A 26,024-nucleotide genomic window follows, 5' to 3' on the forward strand; every position below is an offset into this window, starting at 1 on the left:
TGATGACTACTGTTTGGCCAGAGATTATTCAATTTTTGGCTGTATTAATATACCTAAAACAAAGATAGGTATTTTTTCCAAACTGATAAACAGTTTGATTATTTCCCATGCTAATGCCTCCTTTATCCTTTGCTGACAGGCTCTTTCAGAGAAGATATTGCTCATTCCTTCATGAAGTAATTTATAATGGATTATTTTAGCATAATACTTCAGGTTATAACACCTCCTGGTCCAACACTTACCTGGACCTCTCCAAACTTTGTGGCTCACATTGCCTAATGCTTTCCACAGTCAAGAGTACATTCTGGTTTCTTGAACACTGCTTTTTTTCCTAAATAAATCTTTGCTAGCCAGGTACTTCCCTAATATCTTTTCAAGATGCTATCACTTATTCACCAGGAAAATCTACAGAAGATGCTAATAAAAGTTTTAGAAGACATTTGGTAGGCCTTCAAATGACATCGTGGCTAGAAACAGTGGTTACAGTTGTGTTAAAAGAAGCTACAAAATTCATTATTATTAGGTCTTTTCTCATCCGTCCGGTTCAGAGGAAATTTTTCATCTGCTTTTACACCTGTAAGGCTGCAAAGACTGTGTATTCCTTTATTAACGCTGTCATCCAGTTACAGGCAACTGCTGCCCACTAGCACAAAGCAAATCTGTTCCTCAGGGGAACATGAGCTACTCAAATTTATTTGCCCAGGCAGCTGCAATGACCACCTTTAAACTCTAGAAGAGTATTAAAAATATCAAAAAGAACACAGATTTTTTTTTTTTTCTTCATTGGATTCCATGTTGCAATGTCAAGAGACTTGAGGTGACTGAAGGGTGGTTTTAGCTCAGATGTAGTGCATTAGAAGAAGTAACCTTGCAAGTTGATTAGTTATAAATAAGAACTTTCCTGGACCAACAGACATTTTGCCATCAAGATGTATACTGGGCAAAAATTAAATACCCTCTGCCCTCAGTTCATTGAGAAATGTCAGCATCTTAAATTGATTTTTCAACCACTTTGCAACTGACAACCATTTCTCAACATACATTCTCTTTACTGTTACCTGGATTACTTACATAGTCACATTCAAACTCCTATCTCAGCTAAGCTAAAAACAATGTATATACACATCCACATATTCTAATACTATAAATATTCATTTTTTTACATTATTCTAGTTGTCTATACAGAAGAGGCAGACAGGTGTCCTTAATCTCACCGAAAAGAATTTTGTGATCCATAAATCTGAATCATGGTCACATACCAGTTGTGTTTATTAAAGTCAGATAAAACCATAACCTGGACTGATTTCAGTAACTTGACCCTGGAACTAAACCAGGATTCTTGCATTATCACGATCCTCTCCCTGTAGCATATGGATACTATTCTTAGGGCTGCTTTCTGAATACAGCAACATACCTAATCAGAAGAATTCTACTTGCAGATAGGCTTTGGGAGAAGACATGTTGACTCATCATCATTTCTGTTCTTCCTAGTTTTCAGATAAGAGTGTACTATTTTTTTTTTCCACAAAAATGTTCCTAATACTTAAAACACACAACGAAGAAAAGCTCATAGCACTCTGAGATTGACAAGTCTAGCTTGCCATGGTAGTTAGTTTTCAATTATAATAAAAATATTATGTCTTTCTCTTGAGTTTGTGTCCAGTCATAATCAGCAATGGGGACAAGTATTTACAGTACAATCACCTTCCTGTTATTCTATTATGTCTCTATTATCATTTGTATCTACTCAGGTAGTATAAAACACACAGTACACTTTACACAAGGTCAGTGAAGACAAAATGCAGATTTCAGGATGATTATTGACTCTACTATCTACTACCAAGGTGTACAAGCAGTGTCAATAGATGCTAAGGTGCATCTTGATCCCATATGAAGCTTCATTTATTTCAGGAACGCTTTCCATAGGTAAAGGGACATGGTTATACAGATTATAGAATCAGGCCTCAGTGTGCTGTGACAGCTCAATCCAAAAATAATAAATGCATGAAGTAGCTCCACTGGAAACAGGACTCTTCTAGGGAAGCCTGATAATGACACCACACTGTTACACTGATGAATGAGGCTATAAAATGCCTAATTTACTTCAGAGTTTTAAGCAGCAACTCCAAGGCAAAAAAAGATTTGCAAAAAAATAAACTCAAGAAGTCTTTAAAAAAACATTACTAAAAATATTAAACATGATGTTGTTAGGATGTTCTATAAATACTAAGGTGGTCCAGACAGAAAAAGTGAAATTACTAACAATAGCTAACATGAATTTGTCTACAGTCAGCATTAAAATATTACAGCTGATAAAGAGAAAAACAGTAATCCTAACATGTTTGTTTTCTGCAATCACTTCATAGCATAAGAGCTGAATAAACTATTATAAAGAAAATAATGGAAGTATCATGTGTTTGTAAACATACATGATTCAACTCCAGCAAAATGACAAACTGTTGGGTAACAAAATGTCTTCTCTACAAAAATTTTCAGATTACCTCAATTGCTCTAGCACAATAAAATAGAATGCTGTTGAAATATTACAAACAAAACCAATGCTGTAGCTGGTATTGTAATCACAATGTTTACTCACCTAGCTTATTTTCCAAACAACTCCTTCCTAACAGAAAAGATATTTATATTATGCTTTTACTGGAATTATATGGCTTCCAGAGTTTGCCACTGTCAGTAAACTGCTATGAAGACAGAAGTAGAAACAAGTTTTTCATTTCTATTTGGCTGCCTCTGATCAGATGAATTTCCACTGGCTGCTTTAAACGGAAGAACAGTAGCACTTCAACATAAGGATTAGCTTCAAGGTCTATTCTACCCATCGGTACCCTGGAGATACCCAACAGTAACATTATCCGAGCAGGCACCAGAACAATACATTAATCAAACCTTAAGAAACCGTTTCCTAAAGGTTTTTCTGTTGTTGCTGTTTAATACAGTTGCTTCAGATATTTTAAACAGTGTACCAAGAGTCAAAGGTAAAAAAACTGAAGCTCTAACAAGACAAACCGTTTTTTGCCACAGAGCAAGCCTCAGGCAGCAAAAAGCTATGTAAACACTGCAGACTCAAAACTCCTACCAAGCTCCTTAAATGTTGCTCGTGAGAACAAAAATTGTAAATCCAGCAAACTCCAGGAATAACAAACAAAACTCAGCTCACCCTAAGAACTGATGGGATGTTTCCTGGTCAGGTAAGAACAATGATCCTTTACCTATAAATTTATAAGCAACCACATGAGTATGCTTCTTCTAATTATCTGCAAATCTATTGAAATAAGAGCATCATGTCTCTCTCTTGTCAGCTACAAAAAAAAGAAAATATACAAGCACGTTTTTCATTTTATATATAGCCCAGAAACTGTAACAATATTGTACTAGCACACTCTGTCAAAGGAGAAGCTCTTCCAGTGAAGATCTTGTGTTGTACCCCTTGTGGTAGTAACACAGTTCACCCAATTAGTAGTCTGCAGGTGCTACACCTCCTTCAGTTACTTGTATCTAATCTGCCTTCAGACTAACCAAGACAAGAGACACGGGGGTAAAAAAAAGGGACCACAAGGCAAGCAGCAGTAAACCACACCTGCCAAGGGCTGTTGTAAATGCTTATAAACATATTTTTACTATGTGGCAAGAGAGACATAAAGGTCTGCCTCACCAAGAGATAATATGCTTTCAACATCCTGGTACAGGCAAATACAGCTGGGACAGAGCAGCTGATAGCAACTCTGCTGGTGTACTGTACTCGGGTAATCCCAAGTACATCCGCTCTCCCAGACTTCCTTTCAGTGGCATTACCCTAGCCAACACCTGCTTCTCTGTTTTGACAAATTTAAGAGGGTAACACCCTCACAACAGAAATATTTAATTTTACAGGAAACCCAAGTACAAGCAGAACACAGCTATCAACCTAATTTACTGAGATGCCCTAACTCTTCTGCTCTGCTCCCTTGTGGGGACTGCAAATATCATTAGCAGGGCAGACTCAGACCTTCCTATAGGACAGCCAGTACCTGTTTAGACTTGGCGGCAGAGCAAAACGCAGGGCAACAGACTAGGCACTATAAACAAGATTTATTCAGTGCACCAACCACATTCACAGCTGGGAACACTAAAGGAACCCAGATGTGCAGGTAAAGAGGCCAGCAAGGCATTCTACCACTACAGGATGACTCAAATGCTTTGAGAAGTTGTAAGGGTAGCAAACAGTCCATTCAGTGAAGACAAAATTTAGGACTTCAAATGATGTTTTAAAACATACATTTATTTATGCTGAGGGTACCAGGTAGGTCATCTCTCTGTGTGTGTCAAATCATAAAAGCTATTTAGCAGAGTAGGGAAGGACATTTTAAAATCATATCCATTAACAAACATAAATGTTTTCTTTCAGTTAATAACCAATGAAGTGCATATGGTAGAATGCAGAGCAGATTCATACCAACCCAAGTAATTAGGCTTAGAGACAAAACACCTGCCCAGTTCCATGATTCTAAAGTGCAACCATTTAAACTATGAAACATCTACTATGAACAAGGTAGACTATACCCCTTTGGTGACAACTTGATTTTCTTCAACGTGTTCAAGTTACCATAGGAGAAAATCTTCCTCTGAGCTTGTAAAAGACCACTGGACTTAAGACTGCCATTGATACAAGCTAGACTTCAAATTTTGTTTCCTAAGACATACCAAATATCTAACACTGAAACATCATGTTAGGGCCAAGAGAGAAAAATACAGATTAAACAGCCCATAAATATTTTAAACAACTACTATACCCACCTGCTACATTAAGCTTTTCAACTGCTCCTAAGCTGGGAGCAGGAGTGGTAGTATTGTTGGTAGAGTTTGCTCCTGTTCCATTAAGTACAAGATTTTCCACCTTGGACTCCAGCTTCCCAATGCGCTGCAAGATATTATCCAACAAGACAGCAAGTGTCTTTTTCAAATCTACAAATGAAAATGGAAAGTTAAATTACTTAATAATGCAACACACACTGTCAGACAGAATCAAAAATAGATACAAGAATGAGAGTGGAATATATATAGGCACTTTCTCAGCACAAATATTTTCATTAGCACTTCTATACACTAACGTTATCTAATTTGTTCAGCCTCAGATACAAGTTTCCCTGGACATGGAATCTGTCTTCCTGTATATTTTACAAAGCACATGGCAACTCACATACATATCCTATATTCAAGGTGAAGTGTACACCTTTATGAGTACACACATGAGAACCAAAAAAAAAAAAAAAAGCATGCTTTGTAATAGGTCAGGTAATAGGAAACTGCTTGAAGAATAATGGATCTAAAGTTAAAACTATATTCAAGTACTATCAGAGCAACACTCTGTTAGATGCTCAGTCACCTGGAAACAAAAATCTCTTTCCCAAAAGGGAAAGCTTTGAGTTAGTACAAAAACCTTCTCCTGCATCTCATTTGGTATGCCAAACAGTGCACAACTGCATTGGCAAAAAATGTTAAATTCAACCTTTCTGTCATGTACACAAAACACCACAAATCACCTGTTTCTTTCCTTCAGTCTGTTGGTGATTGCCTCTACCTATCTATTTGGTCTGACACAGCACTTCCTTCACATGGAAGGTGACAAACAATAACAGGAGTTTGCATATCAAATGACAATCTGGAAAGAGTTCTCTGGTATTTTTTCTTTCCCTTTCCTTTTGTTCAGATTTCTTGAAGTAGCATAGACAGTTAGGCAAGCTAAAAGAACTGTGGGCAAGAACGGAAAAATAGACCACTATCAGTCTAAACTGTGTAATTATAGTGGCAACAAGCCAAAGAACATGAAAGAAAGTATTGTTCTTTGTTCATTTACCCTTGTCTCAGGATTAAAGAATTTGGTATGATGAATTTGCATTATTTTCCCATTTAATTACACAAAATAATTACATGTGCATATGTATAATACATTTTCTGCTTTCCCCAACTTTAGAATCAAATAACTTTTTGATCTCTAATAGAAAATTTCTCCATATATCTGAAGAGATTGCTCTGCCCCTACATCAGCTGTATTTTTGCCACACTTTGTGCTGCCTTTATTTTTTTCCATGACTAGCCCAATTCTGGTGCAAATGAGAGAGTAAATAAGAAAGGGCTATTATTTTAGAAAGCTTATAATTATTTTTTCCAAATAAAAGGAGAGTTGTATTTATTCCATGGAGCCATAAAGTAGATCTTTTTCTTTATAGCTATGTTTTCCATTGTCCTTTAAAGATCAGAAGATGGAATCTTTAGCACTAATGATCTGGACTACTTTAAAAGGGGTAAAAACTGTATAGTGTGCTGAAGAAGGAAAGACTGGAGCAGGGACATGAACAAAACCACGGTAAGAAGGAGGAAAAAAATACAGGAAAAAAAAAAGTAGTAAAAGAAAATAAAATTCAGGAAACAACGAGGAAGAAACATAGCATAAAGGCATACACAGATCACAAAGAAAAAAAATGGATAAAAATTGTAACCTTTTAATACTGATACCAAAACATATGAGAGACTTACCAGAACAAAAAAGCAATCAGAGACTAGTTTGCGAAGGGGAGGGCAGAAGCACAGATTCATAATAATTTTTGTAAGAGAACTGTTTACTGCTATAAAAATCTAACACTCACTATGTATATTTGGACTGCAACTTTTGAAAGGAATATGTTTGATCCACCTACCTGACAGGTGAATATATGGTAGAAAGAAAAAGTGAGAAAATGAACAAGCTGTGCAATCACATTTAAGGAATCACTGAAAATCTTTTGGCTGGGTAAAAGCAGCCAAATCAAGCAAACTTAAAACTTATTATTGAACCTGGAAATCATGACTGTGCTTGCTAATAGCAATCAGAGGATAAAATGAAAAGAAATAAGTAGGTTAAATATCAAGGGTGTTGATTTTCATAGAACAGTGAACCAACTTCTACCCATTATCATTAGACATTAATGTGTTTATTCCTGAGCAGCTAAGCTGATCATTTGCTATCAACAAATCATTTGGTATGCCAAACAGGACAAACTAACCTACTTATTAAGTAATTATCTTACTCAGTTTCATAAAGTATTATTTAATATGGTGTTATTCACTTACCATAGCACCTTGCTTAATATTATAAATACATTACTATTAATTTTGCATCATTCCAAACTCCTTAACTGAAAACACCTGTCCAAACTTGTCTTTAAACTTAAAATTCTTCTCAGCCATGAAACTTGAAATTTCTACACAAAACTTAGCTTTACCTTCACAGAAGCATTACAAAGTTATATCACCCCCTTTCAAATGGAGTTTAACTTCTAGGGAACTTGATCACTGCTTGGTGGCAATCAACTTAATCCTCAGTGGGATTTGGAACAGGAAATGAAGGCCACAGGCAACAAGCTGCAGGGGGAATTTAGCCTGAGGATATCCTGTGCCCTCAGACCTAACTAGGGCATGTATTAATGCAGTTACCCTTCAGTTTCTGGAGACATATTGTTTAGGAGTTTTGTTTACTTGGGTTTTTTTCTTCTTTAATTCACCTACCATCAAGCACCCTTACAAGATGATGAGACACTGATCATGGCTACACAGCAGACAGGGTTTTGGTTTAAGCCTACGCACACAATGCTCTAGGGACCTCTACTTGCTTGATGGTCTTCAATCTAAATATTGGTCTAGTACCACTCTGTTTAACTTGTGTTGCTTTGTAAGATTACAATACCAGTATAGTTCAACATGCAGTCACTAATCAGAAGAAATTATAGAATAAGGATGGCTTGTTATTTAAGCAAAGTGATATAATTGTTAGCTATGTTTGGGATGATAATCTCAGGCTTACAGGCAAGCACATTCACACAGTCAAAAATTTGGGTTTTTTAAAGGAAGAAAAAGAAAAATAGAAACAAGACATGGAGACAACCTCCTCGGAGGGTATTTTCATAATGTGCACCAAAAAGTAAAGTGTATTAAGAGAAAACTAGAGAAAAAGATGCAGGTATTATCTGTTGCATCCTAGCCTTTATTCTGTCTAAACCTACACAAAAAATCTATCCACTTTCTTCAGAACTGAATATTAAGGCAACTATAAAAGGAAACAAATCTAGATGACTATTTAGCCATTAACCTTCCAGCTATTCACTTTCAGGCTAAGTAGGAAAGAAGGTGAGTTTAAAAAATGCTAAATAAGTAAGGTGTATGATGTGTTCTTATCATACTGAAAAGGGGACACACCTAACCTAAAATTGGATTATATTTTTATTTTCATAATATTTTCTGGTAATATGCTTTGTTCTTTTCTGCATGGTTTGTCACACACATGCACACAAACTTACCTCTCATGTTGCACAAAATGGAAGAGAGTAAGCATTAAAACTTACTGCTGAACAAAGCCCTGAAACTCACAAAAAGAGTTCTCTACCCTGAGGCAATGATATGTTTAAGCTTAATTTAATCTTATACCAGATAAATAAACTTAAATGTTAAGTAAATTGACTGAATAAAGAACTGAAATCGGAAAGAGGAAGAAATAAACATAGCAGGTCTCCAGTTTATCAGAAGGCAAATTCTTCCATGAGGAATTTCTTAGATCACTGACACACAAACACAAAAGCTTCCTATTTCTCTAAAAAAAGCAAAAAAGTTTTTTTAAATTAAGTTCTAACAAATAACCTGAGGCATACTAGATATAACTACTAGACAGATGTAGTAAAAATTAGCAGACAACTTATTTTCCAAGTGACTGGAAATGTAAAATTTGTCCCATTTCATACTTACAAGTGATGATTGTTTTCTCCATCTGTGCAGAAAATCCACAGCACAAAGTATTGTCAATTGAGCAACATCATGAAGTAAAATGTTTGGACAATTTAGAAAAAAACCTTAATCAGTTTATCATGTAATCTAAAGCACACACTTACCGTACGCTGTCACTGTCCCAACATAAGGCCCATCAACCACATTTTTATTTTCTTCGGCTAATGCTTTGATGTATCTTTTGCTGAGATCCAAAATTTGCTCACGCAGGACTGAACTGCTTTCGTGTTGCGTTTGCTGCTGAATAGTAAAATGCAGAAGCATCATTCCCCAAATGAAACCAAAAGTCACCAGAAAAAAGCCAAGTTTCTGAGAGGACAGCTTCCATGGAGAGAATGCCATGATTCCCAACAGCTTCACGCAGTTACTGCAAAGGTTCCTAAAGCATGAAGCCAAACAGCAAGTTCATGGTCCAGGTATATAAATATCACAGAGCAGGACTCAGTCTTATTCCAACTCCTTGGTCAACGTATATCCGTATTTCAGTTCCATCCTGTTGCAAGAGGAAAGAAAAGCAGCATAATTACCAAAATATATTAAAAGTTTTTACTAGGTCTTCACTCTAACTGGTACTAAACAGGAGTAGACAATATGCTGTCTTTGTGAATGTTTAATTTGTATGTATCAACATTGTACTGTACTAGACAGAGCACAAAGAAGCTGAGAAAAGCCCTGGAAAGAGAACAAAGAGGGAGCGATGCGCCTGAGCAGGTGTAGAACACCTCTCAGTATCTGGATCAAATTCAATGCTTGAAGAAATTTCTAAGTTGAATTTCAAGGTAAGGCTGCTTTAACGTATTGTGTGTGTGTATACAAAACTTTGTGATGTTGCCAGTGCAGCAATCTAAGACATTTCTCAACATAATTCAGTTCTCAGAAGACAAGTAATTTTAGCTGGCAGTGACACTGCTCAGAGTTCCTGGCAAGAGCTACGGCATATGGCTAGATAGGTGATCAGGAAATCAGACTCCCTCAGGGGTAAAGAGGAAAAAAGAAATCTACATTATTTAAGCCAATACACTCTCCTGTCTTACAATGCAAGCAGTCCGAAGGTTGAAATAATCTCCTCTTGCTACTGTGTGGCCTCTACCGTGCAGTAACTCCTTATTCATAAAACATAGTCCGATGTGTCTGCTCTTTGCAATTAAATTCAAAACACATACTTCTGAATGCTATAACATGTCTTTTGTATATAAAATTAATATTCTTAGAGCTTTTCACACACTAGGGAAAAGTAAGACACAGTAGGACCATTTTTTCATGGTAAACTCAAAGATAAAACCTGGCATAAACAATCCAAAGGCAAGAAAAGCTCTGTGATGAGGGCTAGAAGAAGGGTCCTTAGCATAAAACCCAGCAAGGAGAAAGGTAATTAAAAGGTAATTAAGTGTAACCTATCATGTTAAAACACAGATTTGGTAAAATGTTATCCTTTTAACTTCATAATGCTCCCAGACAGGATTAGGGAACATAATGTTCCCTTCCATTCTGCACTTGCACAGATAATGCAGATGTTACTCTGTTTTAATAGGATAATTACACAGATGCCTGCTAGCGGTGCTCCCTGTTTGTTAAAATTCCCTTTAGATCTTCTGCTTTCAGTTGAACCAGCAGTTCTGCAGAGGGACAGAAATACCTTTGGATCATTTATTCTCCGACAATGTCTTATGTGTGCATTTAGCATTATTGATTATTATTGATTGCAGAAGTGAATGTGCATTACATAGTAAACTAAAAGCAGACAAGGCAGCGACTGTACCATGCATTTACATCGCTAAAAGAACAAATTTACAGCCATCTTCTGCTTGAGAAGGAACGGTGCAGAAAAATGAATTGCAAGTACAGTAAAAAAGATGATAAAGCCCTTGAGTTGACTTTATCCACACTTAAAATATCTCAATAAAAAAAATGAATGGTCTCAACAGAGAAAATGAAGGACTCTGTTTAATGCTGCTCTCCATAAACATAAGTTAATTTTCCAAGAAATGGCAGAGGGAAGTTTCACTTCTTTCGGTTAATTTAACCATGGCCTTGGGACACCCTTGGGCTGACTAAAATGTAGAGATTGTTATCTCATTAAAAACTGAGTGGTTTACTATTCTCTTGCAGTATCTGGTGTGATATAGAAAATTCCACAGTTTAAAACAACATCACAATTTTAAAAAGAAATCTGAACTAGTCAAGATTAACTCTCCCAATGACTTAATTTCAAGCAAGAATTGACAGCATCCTCTAAAGCAATAACATCTGTTGTTACAAAAGTCAATATTTCTTCCTCAATTATCTGTTGTTTGTGAAGTGGAAGACACTGAATAAGAAAGTAAACCTATTATCACCAAGTTTTAACAGACAAATGTAAAGTATTTTATGACTAGTTGTTTAGGAAAAAAACCTCACAGAACATAATTAACATTAAAACCAGCAATAAAATAATGAAAGCATTTCACATTATTCTGTTTAAAGTTCTAGAACAGAAACAAGGATGATTACAAAAACCAGTGTATGTCTAACCTATGAGAATGATCTACTTAAATACAGATATTGACTTTTCTATTTTGTTTATCAACAGAAAAAAAAGCCTTGAATCCACTCAAACATTGTAAGATAGACAGGAAATGTTAAGTTTTGCCATAAGAAAGGATTAAAATGAATTGACAGATGGAAGAATGACCCCCATTATTTCAAGTGCTGAAAGAAAAAAAAACAAACCACAAACCACAACCTCCAAACACCACAACCCAGCCCTATTTCTACTGCCATTTAAGCAACTCCAGAGGATAGCAACTTGATGAATGCTCAACAACATGTATTTATCTAATTAACTTTACAGCACTGCTGGTAGCCATGGACGTTTGGAAAGGGCACAAGAGAAAAATCTTTCCCTCCCACCACTTCTATGGCCAGATGCACACCTGCACCAACTTCAGTATATATTTAATCCCAGATTTGACAGATGTCAACGACTGCTACACAACAATTCCATGGTTAATACTTACCACATACCTATAACAACTCATTATTTGGTATCTAAGTGGACAATGGTCAGAAGATATCAAGGCGTTATGAGGAACGCATGAAGACAGCAGCACAGAAACATCTCAGTGGTATTTCTGTTTTGACAGGAAATTAATAAATGAAGTGAGCAACAGTTGAAGCAAAAAAGATACATTTGTCTACTGTAATCACTTGTGGAGTTTAATAGTGGCTGCTGACTAGTTATCTCTCTGCCCATACCAAGTACACCAATCCCAAACTTAAGGTGGTAGAATATTTCCCTTATTCTCCCCCTTGCCTTATCAATGTTCTCAAAGGAGCTGATCCTGTTAACTATTAAGTCCTTTTCCTAGTCTCCAAAAGGCACAATGGGAGTCATATCTAAAGAGGATACGGAAACATATATTTGTATGTGCCTCTAAAGGATGACAGTTTTTTGGGTTTTTTTTATATAAGCTTTGGAAAAAGGTGGTCTCACTCTAAGACAACTCTTGAAATAATTCCAGCACCGCTCTGGAAACTTGATATGTCGTAGTTGTGAAGTTGTTTGTGAAACCGTTAGGAAGATAATCCCTCCTGATTTACTGAGAGTAGCTAATGTACCAAAACTAAATGCCAAGTGTGAAAAACAGGGTGAAAGTGAAAAGACATACAAGACAAGAAAACCTTTAATAAAGAACAGCTTTTTTATGTTCTTCCTTAAATTCAACTCTAACCAGCCAAAATCTCACTGTAACTGAACCAACACACTGGTGGTTTGTTTTGTGGTTTTCTGGGCTTTTTTGGTTTTTATACGCAGACCAGTCACACCCTTTGTATACCACAATTTAAAACAGAACTGCATCTACCCTTAGCAAAAATGATTAGCATATTTCTTTGAAAAGTGGCTAATGTTACATCCATTTACATAGGCACAAGAATTTTAAAAGTCTTAGTGTCTTAGTACTTTTAGTACTTCTAACAGCTTCATTAAAAACACATTTTTTGTTCTATATTTAATGAAATCCTGCTCAACAGCTGGTCAGTTCACTAGCTGCAGAGGATAACATTACAATGACGATGTCATCACAACAAAAAACCCTTCACGCTATTGAGAATCGTATCAGGAAGGTACCCCAACACTAAATTGATCTGTACATCAGCGATGCAAACTTCTCAGCATTTTAAGCCTTTACTGCTAGATTTTTGTTTGGATTGGGGTTTTTTTTGGTGTTGGTTTTTTTTTAAAATGCTTTGTGAACAGATTTTGGTGACAATTATCTACAAGAGATTAAGCAAAGTCTCTTTGTAAGTATGTACATATACAAAGCTTGATGCTCTCTGTCCAGTCTGTACCTATTTAAGAAGTGGTACTTCCTCAGGGTAAACTTGGAACAGCACTATCCTCAGGATAGTCAGGATTTGACTGTTTATCAGCTAATGCCCTATTCATCACTAGCTCCACAGTGACAAAACCATAACTGGCTGGAGCCAAAGCAGAAGCTGTTGCACCCATAAAAGTAGCAGTAGATTGAGTAGTATTTAATTATTAGCTTGTTAGGAACTCAAACATAAGTAAACTTATACAGTATGACTGGTAAACATTGTATATGTATTTCTGTACCAAGTGGCTTGGTAAAAATATTACCTGTTTTAAAAATATTACCTGTAAAAAGTATTACCTGTGCTAGGAACAGCCTTCAGGCCTTATGCCAGCTGCGTTCCTATGCCAAAGTACAAGGCCCAAATTTTGGCCTCTCATGCTTGTGAAATTAGGAGAACTTGCTGTGTGAGCTAGAGCTGGGTACCAGGTGCCTCTTGTTATGGCATACAGCTTCAATAGGAGATAAGAACAAAGACCTTGAAAATACAGGCACAGGCCCATAAAGCAGAAGCCCCAGAACTGTAAGCAAATCAGTGATGGTCAATTATTAGTCACTGATGAAGTACACCTTGAGCTTTGGGGGGAGAAAAAAAGCGCTTTTCTTTCAATAGCAGCAAAAGCTGAAAAAGAGTAAGAAGCCTGCTAAGCAGCAAGAAAAGGCACCTGTGACAGCCTCAAGCATCTCCATCAAGGACTATAGCTATCAGTGCTAAATACATGGCACATACTGTTTTCACACAATTAATTTGTAATGACTTGTTACAGACTTACTGCTTTGAATAGGCAGTGGTAATGTCTAGGAATGTGTAAGAACTAGCCATTAGCAATGCGTATTGTTAATGAGCACCCATCTAGTGAAGTTCTGTTATAAAGTTTAAAGCCAGTTTAAAACTGTTTTGCTTATCAGCCTTGTAAACCCTTCAGTCCCAGCAATCTCTCACTCTCTTCTTACATATATATCCACACACAAGCAACGCATATTCTGTTGCAACATTCGCTGCCATGCCTGGCCTCACACAATTTGCTGTTGCATCAAAATCAGCTAAAAGAGTGTTCTTAAAAACCCACACATCAGGATCCTAATGCAAATACTGATGCATTTTCCAGATTGTTTTCTGAAGAGAGAATGCTGCACTTGTTTGCAACTGATTCTGTAGAACAACTTGTTAGAGACCAACAGAGGACAAACATCAAGATGTGAATTTCCTCTGCACTTACGAGGGGTGTGTTAACCTAAAACCTAATGCTAATTCAAATGTCCATCCAGTGGGCTGCCAACACACCAGAGCTAGAGCCAGAAAACACAGTGGTGAGCAAAAACACCTGCCATATCCCAGCACTTCACTGCTAAGGGATGCCAGGAGTCATGCTTCATGCAGAAGCTGATGTAATGGATCTTAAAAAGGATAGGCAATCCTCTAAAACCTCCTTTCTAGGAGTAATGAGTCCAAACTGGGACTGCTAGGTTTTAATAGTTTAAACTGGACATACTTCAACACAGACATAAACTAGAATTCCAGGCTGATGTTAACCACTGTCTCCTACTGCAGCTGCATGGCCTCAACAGATGTGCACTATACCCCAACTGAATGCAACTTAATGGATTTCCCAGTGCTGCAGTTCTTTATTCCTGCAGGAATATCTCGGCAGTGTCCCACCCCAGCTGGCCCATCTGCATTCTGAAATAGTGTAATCCATGCCAAAGATACCCTCTCCTCTTATACTTGTTGCAAGACACTGGCTTTCTTTAGTCCTTTTGAAGGCTAAGACCACCTTTCCTTCTTTCAAAATACAGCATTAACAGCAGGATAAGCTACAGCTTACTAAATACAGTCAAGTGAAATCAAAGAACAGTCATATGCTGTGTTGGCAGTGTCACGTCCCGCTCAGATGAGGGAGACAAGTGACTCAGATTCGCAAATCCCCAATGAAGTAGACAACAAGTCTCCAAGTCCAAGCATTTATTAACTACCCACAATGTACTAACTGTCTCATGTCTCACAGGTAGAAGATAAGAAAGGATAAACTAGATAAGAGAATAAAAAAGAAGCCTGATTTCTGTGAGAATACTTGCATTTCAACATGATGTGTGATCATACCATGTCCAGAATCTTCATGCTGCGTACACTTTGACTCCAGTACTGACGTGGCAATTAAATAATCAATAAACTTAGGGAATATGGTCTACTAGCACAAAACCATCCAAACATCTGAAGAAAACTCAGGGCCCTCAGTTGTCACAGAGTTCAGAAGCAGTTTAGCTTCTGTTTAGTCACTGACCATGTCAAATGCATAAAGCGGAGGGTGGACAGTAGGATACTCCATGCCTGCCTTGGGTGAGAAGGGCTCTATCCTGCCCTCCTGGCCTGACTGGGTCATAGCAAAGAAGAAAAAAACTACTGCCTTGCAACCCTCTGAGAACTTACTTTCTTCCAAGAGACAAATTCAGCAATATAACATTTTACGAGATTTCACAAGAAACTAAAGATCACACATTAACCCGAAACAGCAACCTGGTGACTACTCTGGAGAGAGGCAAAATATGATCAGATCAAAGTTAATTTATAACTAAGCCCGGAAGACTCCACTGATTTCAACAAGTAATCAGTAAACAATTTATTTCACTGGTTCAAGTCATAAATTTTAATGCATCTCAAAATATTTTTGCTGATCTTAAAATAAACTTCCATCATTCAGTTGTGATCTGTCCTATAAAAGATTCATGATAGTATGTTCTAGAAGCAGCAGAAATATGACAGCAAAGCCCACATTCACAAGTCTAGGTGAGGCTTCCAACTGGTTGAATGTGTACACATTCCCTACATACCTCACAGGCAATCTCCATTCCCAGCACCTCGGGAAGAAGAGGTAGCTGAAAAATCATGCAACTATACCATTCGCATCTGGTAACAGATGTTTATACACCCTTTTGCTAACTGCACATTTTATAATTTAAGTTCCTTAGTATATAAAATAAATGCATAAAACCATTTCCTTAGCTGAATTATGGAGTCTTAGTTTTGCTCTTCCTTCTGCTCTTCAACTTTATTTTCAGCAACGCTTCTGCCAACCCATTCTTTTCTTCTAGCTGACAGATGTCACTACGTCTTCTCTCTCACCACCCATCTACAGTTGAAATGGCAACATGTACTGTGCCTGAAGTGGCAATTTGGGATGCAATCCCATGAAGTGAGAAAAGCAGAACAACACTGGGTCACAACAGTAGAAGCAGGACAGATGGACTGAGGGAGAGCAAGAGTATAAATACTCTGCGTTTGGGTTGTTTTAGGTTGGGGGGGTGCATGTTTGCTTTTGTGCATGTGCATATAGTAGAATTTGGCAGGAGGTGGTGGGATGAAAGTTGAAGGAGAGAAAAGCAGCCTTTGATAAGATGCCATAAAAACAAGTAAATTTTAATCCTGAGCAAGCAGCTTGCCTTCACTTTCAAAAATAAAATTTCCCCACTTAGAAACAGTTTGGGTGGCAACCCCACCATAATTTCCCCATGTGGGTCTGTGGCTTCATGGAACACTCCGAAATGTTTCCAGTTTTCTACCTAGCACATAATTTTCTGTAGTTTAGTCCTACAGAAATAAAATCATCAGATGTTCTTCTTTTTCTGTTTGCTTACCCTGATATTTCAGGGAAGAAAGAATAAGAAAGGGAGGAAGGTTTACGCAGAAGACAAAGAAAAAAAAAAAAAGATTACAGGAGAATCCATAAGGAAAAAATCCAGATGAACTGAAATCCTTACAGTTCAAATACAGTTTATCAATTAAAAACACTCCAGGCAATGCATTTAAGGCCATAATCACAAACTAAACTGATCTTCTTTTAATAAAGTGCTTAGAAACCAAAAAACTGAATGAATTTTTGGACTAGTAATATGACTTCCCTGAACTTCAGAAAACCAGAAATATTCCTGACTTTGAACAAACAAAAGAAATTTACATTCTTAGAGCCATTTACAGGCAAAGTATAGGGTATATTAATAATCTTCATCTTGTGGCTGCATTAAAACAAAATACCCAAAGTAGCATTTTCTCACTGAAAAAAATTATTTGAGGATGTCAGCCTGCTGATTTATCAAGAGATTAGGAAACAGTTGGGTTTTTTTAGTTTGCAAGTAACTTACAGAGACCGAGAGCCCCGGTCACCATGTACAACCTCCCTAAAAACAGTGAAAAAAGTATGCATGAGTTATGCTTTCATGCCCTCAAGAGTCCCCTGTAACTCAACAAACAAATCTTTAAGTTACTTCATTAATTTTAATGGATTTTAAAAATAGGACTCATGGCTAATAAGTTTTATCATATTTCTAGTGTGGATACAAATACATACCACCTTCTCTTTCCCTCCTTGCAACTACCCTCAGTCAAAGGCTAATATATGACATCCTCTTATGTCATTCTCAATTTTACATTTGGCATTTGTCCTCTGAAAGGCGTAAATATGGCACCTGCTCAGAAGCATGGTCTCATACTGTTCAGAACACCTGGAAGTTCTCCAAAGTTATGAGCAAAATATTCCTGGTTCTTACACAGCAGTCCCATGTGCACAACTTTGCTTCTGGTAATTCTCTCTCCTCTCTTTGGGACACAGTGTAGCTGTGGCAGCAAGAGTTACAAGCGTTGCTAAGAATTTATTAAAATTTTATTTTAAAAAATTTAAAAAACTTTCAATAAAAATTTTTTAAAACTTTATAAATTAATAAAATTAACTTCAGCTTATAATCAAAGCAACCAAATTACTTAGTACTTCAAGAAAAAAATTTATTATATAGAAGTTGGATCCGTTAGCTCATTTCTTGCATCAAGCAGATACTCCAGGCTCCAGTCTCACCCACCGCTATTAACCACAAATCAGCCTGTTACATCACATCTTGTAGTCTGTCCAAGAGAAAAAACAAGTAACTCTCAACAGCAGCTCTGTCCAACCCAGAGGAAAGTCAAAAAGTTCTTTGTATTCAGCAAGAAAGCTCTCATCGATGTGGATGCCCAACTATCACCCCTTGTCAATTTGATGGTCAACACACTAAACATAGTCTGGCAATTGTGCTGGACCCCAGATAAACAGCTGAAAATAAAGTACAAGATTTAAGGAAAGATCCCAACATGTTTGTGCTCATCTTACTAAAAAAGTTTTTCAAAAATACAAGACAAAAAATACAAGTACATCTGTGTAAGAAAATTAACTTTCTTGAATTTCTTATCATTTGCTGGGGATGGTGGATAATCAAAACAAAAAGAAATTAAATTCCCATTAAACTGGGTTTAAATAAATCGTTGCTACAGGATTCTACATTCGAACTTTTCTGTAAAGGACAAATACCAACAGAAAAAGATATAAGTGTCAAGTTAAAATAGAAAAAGTAGAAAGAGATTACTATGTGCACACAACTAAGCAACTATATATCAGATCACAGGGAGGAAAAAAAACAACTAAGCTGAACATTAAATAAGTCTTCGGAAATATTTATTTCTCGTTGCTTTAGAACGTCTTGAACCTGGGTCAAAGTATAACATTTCTTCCAACGGATTTGTTCTTGGCAAGCATTTTGAGCACATTCCAGCTTATGTGGCTAGACAAATGGCTGAAAATACAAGCTGCATCTCCAAAGCACAAAATTTAATAGAATTAAAATTTCAGCACAATCACCTGTTTGGAAGCAACAGTGCTGCTGATTATTCCATTGCTCTAGTTTCTGCATTTAAGTCCTTCTCTTTATTATTGAAAAGGATGAAATTGCAATTTGTCTCATAACTAATTTTAAATTTAGTAGGACGGCAAAATATTTTAACCTATTTCCTGCATCACTTGTATATGCTCTGTTGATCAATAGCGATATTTATCACCAGATGATACCACCACAGATTAGAAGAGCACTTCCATTCAAATGAAAGCTGTCAACGTTTCTTATTTCTCTTTCTAAGTAGCAATAATTTGTCACAGAGATCAGCCTTGCATAGTATAAAAAAAGACAATCTATCCCATCCTAACTGATGACTATAATTACTGGGTCAGCAACAGCTCCAAAGCTACACAACTCACTTGTTTGTTAAACTATAATAACCTCTTATCACAAACATAGCACTCCCACTGTCAAAATGTTTAAAGGAACATACATGTAGTTCTGTGCATGTCCAATAAAGCCCAGTTAGAAACTTTAAAGTGCTGTCACACAAGACAGAACTTTAAAGCAATAATAGGGCTTGAAAGTAATGCTTTTTCTCCAAAAGCACAGGACCAGCTGCCTTAATGGAAGGGAGCTGCTGAGCAACTGTCAAGAGGAACCATTAGACAAAAGTTTCGATACTTAAGCCGTTCTGATCCAGCCAGCCATAAGCAAATAGTAATAATGTAAGTCTTCACATAAAACCTCTTTGCACATGATTCTCATAATGCTGCTATGAATTTTAAAGCTTTACTATGACATATATCAAACAACTTGGCCACAACCATGACAGCATTTTCAAAGGAGATCCAGTACCATGCCAAGCATGACCACATTCTAACCTGCCACCTATTATATTATAACCACTGTGCTGCTGGAAGACCATCAGCTTTCTAACTATCTGCAACATCTAATTAACTATACAAACTTCCTTTGCAAATGTATGAGCTGTACTTAGTATACTGTAGGGCAAAACTTCTGAACTATTTTGAGTGGGTGGAAAACAGCCTCCCCTCTTTCGCCATCCCTAGACAGCTGTAGAACAGCTTGTACTGGCCAACTCAGGCATAGCTCTGTTTCAGCTGTAGCCCTTACAAAGCTCAATGGGAAAAAAAAGTGCAGAAAACAACCAGCATAGGCAGCAGAAGGAAAGTGAAGCAGTAATACCACCTTGTAGTTTTTCTCTAGACTACTGCTAGGCAGGGAGAGGTGAGAGGGCAACCCCCCAAAATTCAGGTAATAATATGAATAAGTCCTAGCAAGCAATTAAGGTTTCTGAGCTGATGTTCTCCACAATATAGTACTACAGGATGGATGCAAAACCCCAGAATTTCTCTTCATTGCTTATACCCCATCATTAACAACAATGTCCCTCTTTTTAGCCTCACTACTCCCAACTTTTCAAGTTCTCTAGATAGCTATAATCAACTATTACTTAAGAAAGCTATTTAATCTGTTGCTTCTGGTCCACAGTACAGTAATGGTTTGGGTAATGAACTTTCTTTAATGCCTCAATGCTTTTCATAAATCATCCAAATTACTGGAAAGGCATCCTTTCCAAAGCCTGTTTTGTTGAAGCTATTGCCAATATTCTCATTCAAGGTGTGGTATAGCTTCATTTTCAGTGCTGAAAACAAACCTTTATTGTTCCTGCAGTTCAGTTCCAAAGTAAATGTAAATGTTAACATTTTGGCAAATTTAATTATTTACAATATCAAATGCTTGAGTGGTCACGAAGTTCTTCCTTCTCAAAGGTTCTACTTAGAATTTACCCAAGAAAGTTATCCTTAAATAAACCTGGAAATTAAGCCTGTCTTTAATAGACATAAAAATCACACCTTCAGTTTCAAAATCTCTATTTATGTTAGCAAGTAGCATAGCTGAACAGGAGTGGATCTGCAAAACAAAACGATAGGTTTTGACGACTTGACATTCACACCATAGGCATGTCAGCTCAGGGGTGTGAGTGCCAGTACTGGGAGGACAGCACTGTGGATTGTATCTAGTCTGGTTTTAACGCTTAAATACCAACAGTCCAACAGTTTGAGGACATTACTTGCATTCCTAGAATATTTTCATTAAAGATTAATTCTGCTTGTGATCCCAAGAGTACTCCACTATATAAACCAAAGTGTTACTATCAGGGTTATCAATCACTTAAAAAAAGCATGTCTCCTTAAAACCTATGTTTGAAAACATGCCAAACTACTCTGAACTACCAAGGTCATTCACACCATAGATGCTCATCACAGAAACTGGCAAGGAAATAAACTCATAAATCAACTATCTACAGTTATTCTATCAAGTAACATAGCACAATTTGTAACATTAATGGCCTGAAAGGTATATAAAAACCCCTAACCCTTTCTTTACATGTATTTTAGCTATAGACCAGCATACAATTTACTAAGAACACACTTGAAACTAGAGTTCAGTTTATGTCTGAATGAGTGTTTCTTTCAAAAAGGGTTTCTTTAATTCCTGCAGCATGGTAACATGCTGAGGCTGCCCATACCATATATGATCCATTTTACAGCCATCTAACCATCTCAACAAAATGCAAATACTTCAAAGAAGAGTAGCAATTTAGTTTTCAAAATTTTATTTTTTCAAAACCTCCTTTGATTCCATGTCTTTCCTTACTGCACTAGCAAGGGCCTTCTGAGCCAACTACTAATTTAGAGAAAGCTTGCAGAAATTTCACCATCAGTTTGACTGAAATGCCAATGGGAATTGGAAGTTATGAGGGACAAAACTGGATGATTGAAAGAACTTTGTTACATTGAGAAATTAGACTAGAAAAAACAGAGGCAGAAATTTTGTATTCACACATTGTAGGTGTAACAGATTACAGATAAATAATACCATCAACTGGGAAACAAAGCTCAGGTCTTCATTTTCGTTATGAACAAGAATTTGCAAATGTAATCAGCATTTCATTGATGCAGCAATCAATGCAATTGCAGAATAGCAGACATGAGAAGAAAGTTGGAGAGACAACAATATTTAGCAAGAAAGAGGAAAACCATCTTGAAAATCTGAGGTGGGGGGAAATTACTATAAAAAATACTACTGGTTAAGAATCTGAGAGGTGAGGTAGGGAGGAGAAAAACAAATGCCCTGAGTGAGGAGATGAGGTAACAAAACATTTCAGTGAAATCTAAGAGAGAGTAAACAAAATGCATGTTAAGCAGACAAAAAGGTACTAGAAAGAGCAGCCTGATAGACAAGGGCTAAACAAACTGAATGGCTGAATATGCTGGGTCATGCAAGACCAAGGAAACAGATCAAAAAACATTAACTAGTACTAAAATCAGCATTATGAGTGATATGCCAACAGACACAAACGAGATTGCAAGCGTAACTGGTAATGCATAACTAATATGTTTCCATATACAAATAGGCCTGTAACTATTGATAGTGGAAACTGCTTGTCAAGAGTTGTCAGTATTTCCTGATAAGACTTACAGACTTAAACTGGTAAAGTTTTCACCTTGAGCAAGGAATATGTAATTTTTTGTTCATGAGAAAGCCACAAACTGTGATTAGAACTTCCTATTTCAAGACCTTCCTTAAATAAATCATCCGAGATAACGGGAAACTCCTTCATAACTCATTATTACTGTTAGTCTTATCAATATACTGACTTCATAAAAAAGTTAAATTCTCACAGGGTCAGATCTCTATGCCATTTATCTTCCAAACACTTGCACTGATTTACATAATAAGGATCTGGCCCTCAGCATGTAAGTAAGATCTGTTCCACTACACATATATACATTCACAAGTATAGTAATTTCTGCAGCTCTCAGTAGTTGGTAGGGACAAAACCATAACACTATCTTTGCATAAGACATTATGGGTCTGTGTTAAGGTTGCTGCACAGTCAGTAAGAATATGCTGGAGACAACAGGCAATAAAACCACAGACACTGCAAGAACATAGCCAAGATTTACATGCAGGATTATGAAAATATTTGGTATAAATTCTATATTAAGCATTCACAGCTCAGGAACTCCCAAGGTCTAGGGTCACATTAATTAAGTAAATAGGCAAACATTACCCTTCTACATGTGGTCAGTGTCCATTCAGAGTTCCTTTAAACTTACATTCTTCAAAACTGTAAGCAGTACTTCCAAATGTTCTGAAACAGCCAACCTCTTCAGTGCATTTTACACAGTCACGTAGGCAGAGATACTCAGAAACACTGTACACTCACATATGTAACCACAGGTGACAGAAGAGACAGAACTAACCATCCTTTACAGTCTTTGGCACTTCCATTAGGTTCTCAATTTTATTTTGAGAATAAATCCCCTCAATGGTCTGACAATGCATAATTAATTACATTTGCTGATACCAAGTTTAGGTTACTAGTCAAGTGTTCTCACAATAAATATTGCACAAGAGTGTCAAGAGGGTTTTTTGGATACTGTTAAATCTGAAGATAGCCAAAAAAGAACATGCTTGAAAACCCACCCTTGTCCACAGTTGTGGTTTAGGAAGTACAGAGTAAGTGAAGTTTTCTACAGAACAAGTCAGCTGCCTGCTCTGTTTCCGTTACTAGCACAACACTATCTTCCAGCCCATGTACTACTTTCAAAGTTTGTATGCATTCACTTTATCAGGCTTTCAAATTCTACTTTGCTAACAACAAAATCTGCTTTCTGAAGGTTAGTAAACATACTTCATCACAAGCAGCAAAGCTTTCATATCTCGTACTGGGAATCATCCATACAGTTATGTTTTAACAGGTGGCTGCGTAGTGAGTGTCAAGCAAAGAAACACACACTTGCATAACATCCTTTCTGCATTTTTATATAAGCACAAACCAAGAAGCACATACTGCTAGAGAACAGAATGGTTTTGGTGCATATCAGATTTTTTCAGATTTCTTTATCAAGTATGATTTAAATATCTCATCCGTTCCCTCTTCCCCTTTGCTTATATGTCATCTAAACTTCAAACGCCAAATCCAACAAAAAAACAAGCCACTAAATATTTGTTTTATAGATGCAACACGTTTTGCGAGTTTGGCTGAAAGCATGAGGTTCCAATTTGTCAGGTCTGCTACTTGTGAAGCCTCAACCAGAGCTCTGCTTTGGCTTGCAAAGGAGTCAATGCTAAGCACTGAGAAGCAAACCCCATCTTGTCATGCCATTATCTTCATCAATAAACTGAAGTAGATAGAGGACTATGAAAGAAAGAAAGTTTCTAAGAGCTGGACCAAGAGAAAAGATACCAACCAAATAACTGTGTCATTAAACAAAGGCTTTTTCCAACAGACACAGTCAATGCTTTCAGCTGGCTTGCTACCTGCCCAGTACTCAGCGCACTGGCTGCAGTAGCTTGTTGTGGTTTGTGACTGCAAACCAGAGGTCAATGAAGTTATGAAGGTACGTCTTGTTAGGCACTAATACAGGTAGAAGTTTCACTTGCAATAGTTGCCTCAGTTAATGACAAAGCAACTGACTGCATGCCAAATAAATGCTTTTGTATCCAGTTCTCAGTCTAGATACTGTAAAAATCCAAAATGTCTATTACTCGCCTCGCTCAGTTTGCAGTGCAGTGGAAAAATCTGGACTGGCAAGTCTGATTGGTCTCTATTTCCCAGGACTAGGAAGAAGACCATACATGTTAGATTTAAACTGCAAAAGAACCCAGCAGTCCTCAAAAACCCCCTTGAAACTCCACTCAGGTTCTGCAGCCAAGGAGAAAACCCAGAAAAATCTCCCTCAGCTAGATTTTGTGGTGAGAGTGGGGCAGAGCGTTCTTCCTTCCTTCATTTTATGAACCTTTAAGTAACATGGTGCCACTGCTGACCCGCATATACAACCTGCATTTTCCTATCACACCCCCATGCCCTCTCACTATCTCCTCCCTGCTGGTCCACAAGGAGGAAACCCTCCAACTGCTGGACCACCCTCCCCACATCACCACCTTCCCGCAGCAGTGAGTGCCACAAAAGGGACTGGGAAGCATGTAAAGCATTAAAGGCAAACGTTACAAATAGCATTGTTAGAAACATTTGTCCCCAATGCCTTGAACCCTCCTCCAAACAATTTCCTCTAAGTACCAGTTTGTATAGAGTACCCCTTAAAATATTTTATACTACAAAAGGCACTGTGCCTCCACCATATTATGGCCTAGTTCCTTGATATTTTCCTATTCAAACAGGATGAAAACTCATTTTTTGAAAACTTTTTCTGCATGGTAATGAAAGTAGTTGACATCTTAGTCTTTTGAGGGGATAGGGAGAATTATTACTTGATTTTTTTTCCACTTTCAAAACAAAGGACAAAATTTGATATATCACCAGTCTCTAAAAAGAATAATGGTAATACTCATTATTTACCTTTTGAGTATTATAATGTACCAGATGTAAAAGTTCATAGAAAACCACTTAATTCTCCACTGAAGGCCAACCATCTCTGAGGCAATTCTTAACAATCAGCCAGGAACACTTTCATCACTTTAGAATAAGAAGTTTAGTGAGGAAAAAAGCATTAAGTGTACTTTTGACAAACAATAGTCCTATCTATATGTGGATGTAGAGATTTAAAAAAAAAAGTGCTTTCGAAAGATACAGAAGAAAACCACCTTTAAGGCTGCACTTAATGAAAAGGTAACCTGGTAGATTGGTGTTTTTCCCCACTTCAGTCGACATTTCAGTCTTTTTAGGGGATAGGGAGAAGGGAAGAGGAGTTTGAAGGACAAAGTAGGAACCAACAATAACAAAGATTAACATTGGCAGTGGGTGAAGGATAAATGCCTATAAAGTTTCATGAGAAAAACTGAAGTGACATTGCAAACACTGCAAGCAATAAACATCAGGGAGATTAAAAACACAGACCAGCAAGCCTTAGAGGAGTGTCAGTGAAACCACTAACAAAAAATCTCCCCACACTACAGTCAACTCCACGAAACCCGTTTTCAAAGAACAAGAAGAGATAGTTTTTCCCTTTCAAAAAGAGAAAGGCGCCAAGACATCCCACAATTTTTATTTAAGAACTTTGTGAGAATTCATTTTTAAGCTTAGCGTTGCATAACTGCAAAAAAAAAATCATCCACTGAGTTAAAATTATTTTAAATAAAAATATATTCCCTAACATTTCCTATTCTTCCTTCTCCACTGATTTTTTTTCTTTTTAATTTCAATATGGCAAGAAAGTTTCAGAAGATCAG

At 37.0% G+C, this 26,024-nt stretch overlaps 1 protein-coding gene across 5 annotated transcripts in view; it reads right to left on the bottom strand.

The window, feature by feature from the left end:
* The window catches only part of MGAT5 (alpha-1,6-mannosylglycoprotein 6-beta-N-acetylglucosaminyltransferase), a 136,253-nt gene that overhangs the window by 77,177 nt on the left and 33,052 nt on the right, over positions 1-26,024 (bottom strand). For all 5 annotated transcript variants that reach the window (XM_074910215.1, XM_074910213.1, XM_074910210.1 and 2 more), the window contains exons 2-3: positions 8,913-9,301; positions 4,792-4,959 (exon numbers count right to left, since the gene is read on the bottom strand). In XM_074910215.1, coding sequence (XP_074766316.1) covers positions 4,792-4,959; positions 8,913-9,150 — 406 coding nt within the window. In that variant the 5' untranslated portion in view covers positions 9,151-9,301. The remainder of the gene's footprint in view (positions 1-4,791; positions 4,960-8,912; positions 9,302-26,024) is intronic.

This window comes from Athene noctua, chromosome 7 (genome assembly GCF_965140245.1).
Source record: "Athene noctua chromosome 7, bAthNoc1.hap1.1, whole genome shotgun sequence".
In the NCBI taxonomy this organism is placed as follows: Eukaryota; Metazoa; Chordata; class Aves; order Strigiformes; family Strigidae; genus Athene; species Athene noctua.